Source organism: Varanus komodoensis, unplaced genomic scaffold (genome assembly GCF_004798865.1).
Source record: "Varanus komodoensis strain SLA01 unplaced genomic scaffold, ASM479886v1 scaffold89, whole genome shotgun sequence".
Classification (NCBI taxonomy): Eukaryota; Metazoa; Chordata; class Lepidosauria; order Squamata; family Varanidae; genus Varanus; species Varanus komodoensis.
Genome location: NW_025336587.1, coordinates 1,191,580 through 1,201,308, shown reverse-complemented (window position 1 = coordinate 1,201,308; position 9,729 = coordinate 1,191,580). Strand labels below are relative to the sequence as shown.

At 47.5% G+C, this 9,729-nt stretch overlaps 1 protein-coding gene across 1 annotated transcript in view; it reads right to left on the bottom strand.

Annotated features, from left to right (window-relative positions):
* Positions 1 to 9,175: 9,175 nt before the first annotated feature.
* ARRDC5 (arrestin domain containing 5) overlaps positions 9,176 to 9,729 on the bottom strand; it is a 5,296-nt gene continuing 4,742 nt past the window's right edge. The window contains exon 3 of the mRNA XM_044417574.1: positions 9,176 to 9,220. Within this exon, the coding sequence (XP_044273509.1) occupies positions 9,176 to 9,220 (45 nt within the window). The remainder of the gene's footprint in view (positions 9,221 to 9,729) is intronic.

The window sequence follows — 9,729 nt, the reverse complement described above, 5'->3', positions numbered from 1 at the left end:
GGCTCCTGCGTGCTGCACTCTCAGCGCCCCGTTAGCCAGCCTGCGGCTGAAGCAACGGGCCCTTGGGCCTAGCTCCTCAGGAGGCGGGTGCTGCTTATCCGAGAGAGGAATTCCAGGAGCAAATCTCTCCCTCTCGAGGTTTCTCTTCTTCTCCTTCATTCCACAGCCCCCAGCAGTCCTTGAAATAATCTCATCTCAGCAGAGCAGATACAGATGGGTAGAGAACCTGGGGCTGCAAGTGGAGCCGCCCGTCACAACAGCCACTCCGTTATCAGAGCTGGAGGTCTGAGCCTTGCCTAGACCAGCCACCTCCCCCTCAGAGTCTGACTATCAGTCCCCACGAAACAGGCCGCTTCTTCTCCATGCCTGCAACCTCACCAGAACCTTGACACCTCCAGTCGCCCAGTTTGTACACCCACCAAGGACACCCGGGCAGGAAGGCAGGCAGGAGATGCTGCGGCCTCTTGCTCACGTGCTCTCTAGCACCCTGCCTGTGGTATGGTACCCGTGGCAGCCATGATGAGGAAGAGGAGAAGGAGGGAGAGCAACTGGTGGTCATGGCCCTGAGGAGCTGTACAGACACGAGACCCTCATCCCGTCTGAGCCATATTTGCAATGCGAGGTCTCAGATGCACAGATAGTTACCTACCTCAGTCTTGGGCACCTCAGGGCTATTTTCTTTAATGTCAGTGGCCATAACAAAGTGAGACACAACTGGAGAGGGAGCGGAAACAGAGGAAACCTGGTTAGCAAAGGGCAGCTGCTTTGCAAAGCGGTTGAATGATGCCTTCTCGGGAAGTTCTGCATTATCACCCACAACCTGTGTCAGGATAATGGGTATTTATCTGACAAGAAGTGCCAATTAGCGTACCAATGCCAGGATGGCTGTGTCACTAACTCCTTGAGCGGTCACTGTGATTACATAGACACATCAAAGCTTTAACCTCCCAGCCACCACCTCTGCTTTTCATAATTTGCTTCCTTTTAATGTTGCTCAGGCAGAATGCTAGCCTGGGGAGACAGCTGGGCAGGGGGCACAGCAGCCAGGAAAAAGTCTGTCAAGGACATGAAGCAAGAATGCCTCATGTGCCGACATTTGCTTGCCGGCCACAGGGGTGAGAACCCTGCAGTTTCCTTCCCTTGACAGCCTGAACAGGCAGCTGCCCAGTCTAGGGATTTGGTCCTCCTGCCTGCAAACTTTGCCAAAGGGGCCATGCAGGTGGAGAGGATCACAAGGAGGGTGGATTCTACGTGGTTGTAAGCCACCTAGCCAGGCCTTTTGGCAGTTATAGTGGCAAATAACTACTTCATGGATCACTGCCTTGCCGTGGTGAAGGGGCTTGCGTAGCTCAATGAAGCGATGAGCTATGTCGTGCAGGGCCACCCAAGACGGACAGGTCATAGCAGGGAGCTCTGACAAAACGTGATCCACTGGAGAAGGAAATGGCAACCCGCTCCAGTACCCTTGCCATGAAAACCCCATGGTCTGTTCTAAAGGGCAAATAGATATGATGCCGGAAGATGAGCCCCTCAGGTTGGGAGATGTTCAATATGCTACTGGGGAAGAGCAAAGGACCAGTACTAGTAGCGCCAGAAAGAGTGAAGCGACTGGGCCAAAGCCGAAAGGACACTCAGTGGCAGATGTATCTGGTCGTGGAAGGAGAGTCCGATGCTGCAAAGATCTATACTCCACAGGAACCTGGAATGTAAGATCCATGAATCCAGGCAAGCTGGATGTGGTTAAACAAGAGATAACAAGACTGAACATCGACATCTTGGGAATCAGTGAACTAGATGGACAGGAATGGGTGAATTTAATTCAGATGACCATCGGGTATACTACTGTGGGCAAGAATCCCTCAGAAGAAATGGAGTAGCCTTCATAGTCAATAAAAGAGTAGGAAAAGCAGAACTGGGATACAATCTCCAAAATGACAGAATGATCTCAGTTCGAATCCAAGGCAAACCATTCAACATCACAATAATCCAAGTCTATGCCCCAACCATTGGTGCTGAAGAGGCTGAAGCTGACCAGTTCTATGAAGGCCTACAACACCTTCTAGAATTAACACCAAAAATGAAGTCCATATCATCATGGAGAATTGGAATGCTAAAGTAGGAAGCCAAAAGATAACCGGAATAACCGGCAAGTTTGGCCTTGCAGTACAAAATGAAGCAGGGCACAGGCTGATAGAACTTTGTCAAGAGAATACGATGGTCATAGCAAACACTCTCTTCCAACAACCCAAGAGATGACTCTACACATGGACATCACCAGATGATCATCACAGAAATCAGACTGACTATGTGGTCTGCAGCCAAAGATGGAGAAGCTCTATACAGTCAGTAAAAACTAGACCAGGAGCTGACTGTGGCTCAGATCATGAGCTTCTGGTTGCAAAATTTAGGCTTAAATTGAAGAAAGTAGGGAAAAGCACTAGGCCACTCAGGTATGACCTAAATCATATCCCTGATATCCCTGATGAATATACAGTAGAGGTGACAAATAGATTTAAGGAATTAGATCTGAGAGACAGAGTACCTGAAGGACTATGGAGGGAGGTTCACAACATTGTACAAGAGGTAGCAACTAAAACCACCCCAAAGAAAAAGAAATGCAAGAAAGCAAAACAATAGCTAAAGCAAAACAGAAAGCTATCTGAGGAAGCTTTATAAATAGCTGAGGAAAGAAGGAAGCTGAAAGGCAAGGAAGAAAGGGAAAGATACAAACAATTGAATGCAGAATTCCAGAGAATAGCTAGAAGAGATAAGAATGCCTTCTTAAATGAACAGTGCAAAGAAATAGAAGAAAACAATAGAATAGGGAGGACCAGAGATCACTTCAAGAAAATTGGAGATATGAAGGGAAGGTTTCATGCAAAGATGGGCATGATAAAGGACTAAAATGGCAGGGACATAACAGAGGCAGAAGAGATTAAGAGGAGGTGGCAAGATTACACAGAAGAACTATACAAAAAGAGTTTATCTTCCCTGATAACCAAAATGGGGTGGTCACAGACCTCGAGCCAGACATCCTGGAATGTGAAGTCAAATGGGCCTTAGGAATTCTGAGCAACAACAAAGTAAGTGAAGGTGACAATATTCCAGCTGAGCTGTTCAAAATCTTAAAAGAGGATGCAGTAAAAATGCTACACTCAATATGCCAGCAAACTTGGAAAACTCCACAGTGGCCACAGGATTGGAAAAGGTCAGTTTACATTCCGATCCCAAAGAAGGGCAATGCCAAAGAATGTTCAAACTACCGCACCATTGCACTCATTTCACATGCTAGCAAAGTTATGCACAAAATCCTTCAAGCCAGGCTCCAGCAGTATGTGGACCGAGAACTACCAGAAGTACAGGCAGGATTTTGAAGAGGCAGAGGAACTAGAGATCAAATTGCCAACATACGCTGGATCATGGCGAAAGCTAGGGAGTTCCAGAAAAACATCTACTTCTGCTTCACTGACTATGCTAAAGCCTTTTATTGTGTGGATCACAACAAATTGTGGCAAGTTCTTAAGAGGTTGCAGTACCAGACCATCTTATTTGTCTCTTGAGAAACCCATATGCGGGTCAAGAAGCAACAGTGAGAAGAGGAAATGGAACAACTGATTGGTCCAAAACTGGGGAAGGAGTTTGGCAAGGCTGCATACTGTCGCCCTGCCTATTTAACTTATATGCAGAGCACATCATGAGAAGGGCAGAGCTGGATGAATCACCATTTGGAATTAAGATTGCCAGGAGAAATATCAACAACCTCAGATATGCAGATGATACCACTCTAGTGGCAGAAAGTGAAGAGGAACTAAAGATCCTCTGGATGCTGGTGAAGGAGGAGAGCACAAAAGTTGGCTTGAAACTCAACATTAAGAAAACTAAGATCATGGCATCTGGTCCTCTCACTTCCTGGCAAATAGATGGGGAAGAAATGGAGGTAGTGACAGATTTTATTTTCCTGGGCTCCAAGATCACCGCAGACGGCGACTGCAGCCAAGAAATTAAAAGAGGCTTGCTCCTGGGGAGGAAAGCTATGGCAAGTCTAGACAGCATACAAAAAAGCAGAGACATCACCCTGCCCACAAATATGTGTATAGTCAAGGCTATGGTTTTCCCAGTTGCAATGTATGGCTGTGAAAGCTGGGCCATAAGGAAGGCTGAGCGCCTAAGAACTGATGCCTTTGAATTGTGGTGCTAGAGGAGACTCCTGTGAGTCCCTTGGACCTCAAGGCGAACAAACTGGTCAGTCCTAGAGGAGATCAGCCCTGACTCTTCTTTAGAAGGCCAGATCCTGAAGATGAAACTCCAAGACTTTGGCCACCTAATGAGAAGGAAGGACTCCCTGGAGAAGACCCTGATGCTGGGAACAACAGATGGGAAAAGAAGAAGGGGATGGCAGAGGATGAGGTGGCTGGATGGAGTCACTGGGGCAGTGGTCCTGAGCTTAGGTGGACTCTGGGGGATGGTGGAGGACAGGAAGGCCTGGAGGAATGTTGCCCATGGGGTCACTGTGGGTCCGGACTTTCTGACTAACAACAACAGTGGCAAATAAATATGTGCATGCATAAAGAGGTAAATATATAAATATGCAGCTCTAAATGTGCAGTTGCAGCCAAAGGGAAATCCTAACTCTTTGTTCTCCAGGACTTTGTTTCCCTGCCACTGGGTGAAGTGAGGAGGCTGCCTCAGGCAGCAGAAGCTGGGTGGGGGGTGGGGGGAGGCGGGGAGAAGGACTCTTGGTTGAAGGAGGGCGCCAGAAGCCACACTGCCTGCGCTGCACCCCCAAAGCGATCCTCCTCCTTCATCAGCAGTGGTGGACACAGTTTCCCTGCTCCCACTGAAGAAATAGTCTGCAGCCCATTTGTTTGGCTTTTGCACATGGAACAGGAGGTGCACCTTCTTGCTGCCAGAGATCAAAACGGCTCAGATTATCCCTGTGCCAAACCTTCTGGATTCTGGTCAGCAAAACTGAGGGAGAGCCCCCCCCCCCCCCCGCACTTGCTCTCCCCCACCCTTGCATCCTAAGGGGAGTTTTGCTCACACCAGCCCGGGAGGTGTGGCAAGCTGGGCCTGAGATGCTCCAGCAGTGAATGCATGCCCTGAGCACCCGAATATGGTGATTCGCCAAGCTGGATGCACCTAAATTGCACACTAGATGTGTTGGACTACAAATCCCATAGATGCTGGCTGCAGTTATGAGAGTTGTAATTTGCTTCATCTATTATTGGGGGAGGTTGGAAAATATATCAGGCAACCTGGAATAGCCCCAAGCATGGACTTCCCATGGGGATTATTTTGGAAAACATCTGGAAGGCCCAAGTTGTGCACTTCCGTGCTGTCAAGGGTCGGAGGCTTGCCACCGGCCGTAAGAGCGTCAAGTTGCAGTAGGCTGGATTTTGGGAATTTTAACTGCACTCCATTTGCCTTTGGCCCAAACTGCCACTGGAATCAGGCCTCCAAGACCTTCTCCAGCAGGGAATCCATCCCTTGGGCTGAAAGGGATTCCACACCTCTGCTTGAGGTGGAAAGGACCATGTTGGTGCGCTGCAGATGCGCCATGCGGACTGGGAAGGAAAGGGAAAGACTCCTTCGGCATTTCTTGCAAGCCCAGGGATGGGGACTTTGTTCGCCTGCTTGTTATATTTATACCCACCCTCTTAGTTAGTGACTTTCCAAATTTGGACATAATTTCCATCATCCTGGACCACTGGCCATGCTAGCTGGGGCTGATGGGAACTCAGCAAGATCTATGGTTATTGCACACATTTATACTTTGCTTTTTTTCCTCTTGGGAAGGACCCTTGTCAGCCTGTGCAGCTCCATTTTCCTCTGACGACAACAACCCCGTGAGGTCAAGAGCGAGTGGCTGGCCTGAGTCGCCCAGTGAGCTTCACGGCCAAGCGGGATCTGAAACCTGGAGCATCCACATCCCAGTCCAAGTCACATGAGCCATCACACCACAAAGGTGCTCTGCAGGCAAAATCTACTGGGCATCGCTAACCACTGGGAAACACTGTCTCTGGCTGGGCTGATGCAACATGTCTCCCTGTCATTATTGGATCTATCCATTTGCCCATCGCTCAATCTGTGAAGCATCTCTATTGCCCAATCCGACCCGGGGGCTGATTGGACAACCCACGGCTATGCAAGAAGGCTCCTGGCAAGGCCTCAGCACACACGTGCTACTCTTTGCAAGGAGCAAATGGGTGAGAAAGTGGGAGAGATCCGGGCGGTGTCTTAACACACACCTCCACTGGAGTCCCGGGGTCCCCACCCATGCCACACACAGTGCTTTGGCTTCTGTGATGGCATGAAGCAAAACTGGTTGTTGGATCACGCCATCAGCCGCCTCTGGGAAGTCCCTTGCAGGTTGTGGAGCCGATCAGCACACACGGAAGAAACACACGGGGAAGCATCGCCTGGAGGAAAGGCAGGTGGTGCCAGCTGCGGTGCATGGGCTGTTGCCTGTTTATGCAAAGGGCTTCGTAGCAAATGGGGAGCAAAACCTTCTGGTGGAGTCCCTGCTGGCTGAAGAGCATCCAGGGAGCTCTGTGGAATTAGAACAAGGTCCTGCTTGGCTTGGTCCTGCCCAGGAACAGGATATCCTGTTCCTGCGGGGGCCCACCAGCTGTCCCTGGGGAAGCATGCCATGAACCGGTTATGGCCTGCTCACATCCCCAGTGACTGATAATCAAGGCAGGTGATCTACTCAGCAATCCTCAGGATTAGTAGCCATGGAAAGCTGATCCTCCATTATTTCCTCAAATCCCTGCTAAAAACCGGTCACTGTGACCTGCAAAATCATGTTCCAGTTTCATGGTAATGTACCATCACCTGCCTTTTATTTCATCCCCTGCCTTTTATCTCTCCAGAATATGCCATTGTGTTGACTCACCTTGGCCATGGGGTCCTAATAGGGTAAGATTTCTTTCATCCATCATCCAACTGCGTTTGTGCAATTTCCTGTCCAAGTCTCTGGGACAAATTAAATCTCCAAACTATAGTCCAGGGGACTCTTTTTTCCCCTATTAAATGCTTATTCCCTTAACACCTGGCTGAAGGTGCAGTGCTGCAGAAATGGACTACTTTCTGGCCCTGTGCAGGAAGTGGCATCCTGGCTCCCGCATTGCTTACTCCATACATTAGTAAAAAATAAAACTTTCGTAAAACTTTAGTAAACTTTAGTAAAAATATAACTTCTTCACTGTTGCATGACCCTCAATTGGCTACGAAACCCATCTCTGTACACAGACAATGCTGTGCTCTTATCTTGAACAAAAGTGGGCTTCAGACCGTTGAGGGCCTTTTCCAGGTACTGCCACAAAGAACACCTGGCTCTTAATTGTGACAGCTCTCCAGAGTCCACAGTTGATCTATGGGGAAAAATGCCAGTCAAACAAGGCAGTCTGGAGTATTTCTGAGTGGTTTTTCACTGGTCAGCCCATCAGAAAGGTGCTTCAGCTGCTCTTAACTCCTGTGGCATGTTTTTTTGCTTTTGTTTTTGCTTTGATCTTGCAGGGCTCTGATGAGAGGACAAAAAGGGTTTTCAAGTTTATCTCTGCAGCACTTAATAAAGTTAGGAGTCAGCAAAGAAAAAGCCTTAAAGAGTATTTATATGATACTGAACAACAAAAAAATCTGTCCGTTGTGTGGTTATTTTCCACCGAGGTCCTTAAATCATATTTGCAAAAATTAATAGCTCTAAAGGATACATGAACTTTTATATACACAGGACTGAAAAGCTGGACTTTGAAGTCAATTTTTTAAAATTACTTCAGAAAATAGGTTATAGCCTTGTAGAAATAGCAGCATTGAAGCGCATGTATTATTGTTTGGTAAATTCTGTCCAGATCCAAGGACTTAGGGGATTATGGTTACCTAGTACAACGTGTTTCTACCTACGTGTCCGTTCTTTTAGCAAATCAAAACAAGCAGGTCACAATGAACAGGTCACAATGAAAACTTCAAGGTTCGTATCTGGCATTTTTAAAATAACACCAACTTGTGTTTCTGAGCTCTAGCTTCTATAATTTCTGAGAGACTAGGTATAATGGATCATCTGATGAATTTGATACCAGTATGAAAAACAAAGCATTGAGTGTTTTAAGGTTATTTTAGCTTAGCACATTTTTGTTCTTATTTCTGCACCTTTGTATTTTATGTGCGAAGGACTATGGCTGATAGAAATAAAAATGGATGGGTTGGTTGCAGTGTTTTCTCAGTTTTCACTGCCTCCACCCCATGGCATCACTTTACCGACCTTTATCACACCTTGAGATGTGTCAAAACATACAAGTCCTTCCAACTGTGGTTACACCAAGCATGGATTTGTTTAAAGGCATATTGGCAGTTCGGTTTCCAGTTCCTTTCCTAATTATGCCTAACATAATTTGCTTTTTCCCCAGAAGTTCTTTGGTGGGCTCATGTTTTCATCAAGCTTCCTCCACCGCACCAGGATCCTTCCAGCTCGCCCCCAGAGTACATATGCTATGCACAGAGACAGTTCATGAGTATTTTTGCCCAATTAGCAATATTACCTTGCATTCTTTGAGGGTGGAGATCAATGAGACCTGGGGAGTTATTAGGTTTCAATCTGACCATAAGGTGAGGGTGGGCAACTTGTGGTCATCCTAATGTTTTGGGCTGCAAGTCCACGTGCCTCCCCATTGGTGAAGGAAATTCTAGGCTTGGGATGGAGAAACCGTAGCTATGCTGGCAAAAGCTGATGAGATTTGTGGGCCAACATCTGGAGATCCATGGTTGTCCACCCCTGGCCTAGACTTTTATCAGCTCAGATTCTCCTCCTGAAGTTACACATTTGGGTATCTGGCTCACAGCTCCTGCAGCTTTGTGGTGACACACACAAAGGATTTGTTCCGCTTCTCAGCTTCTTCCTGTTCCTTGAACTCCCATGTTACCATGTAGCCTGACTGCCTCTCTAGCTGGCTGCCTTAATTCTGGTAGATTTCCACATTCTTTCTTCTTGGCCCTGAGGTTGTTAGCAACATGCTTCCTGCAAAATCCATTTTTGCCTCCCTTATTGTCTCCTTGCATTTCCATCGTGCAACTTTGATTTCCGTTTTGTTCTCCTCACTTGGAGAAGGCTTTTGTTTTCTGCAGGAACCTTCTTCTCTCTGACAGCAACCCTTTTTGCCAGCCTCATGGCATCTAGGGCTCAGAGCTCCCTTTCCAAACCTTTGTCTATGCTCAAGCTGAGTTTCTGTTAAAGAAGTTTTGGGTGTCAAGTGTTCCAGAGAGATTCGACTTTCTTGACTGCCCCCTTCAGCGTCCTTTTACCAGTCACCTCAATATTGAGAAGTTCTCTTTTGAAGTCCAGTGCAATGGTGTTGAATTTCCTTGGCAATTTCCCATTGTTGGATCCACTAGCATTGTTTTTCCTGCTTCCAACCAATCTAGCAATATTTGCACCCCATGTTATGCTGCAACACCAAGGGCTAAGTTAAGTCTTCATGGGTTATTTTCATGACCTGCTCTTCTATGGCAAACTCCTTCATGCTGCTGGCAAAAGCCCCCAGACCGTACATTCATCTCATCCCACTTTCCTAACCGTGTCCTCCAGAAGTCTTGGCTAGGAATTCCATCATTCCCAAGCAGCATGGCCATACTGGGTGGGGCTGACGGAAGCTCGAGCATCACATCTGGAAGGCATTACTGCAACACCTTCCCCTGATTTTATTCTCTGAGTCTGAACGGATGGCCTCCTGGCAT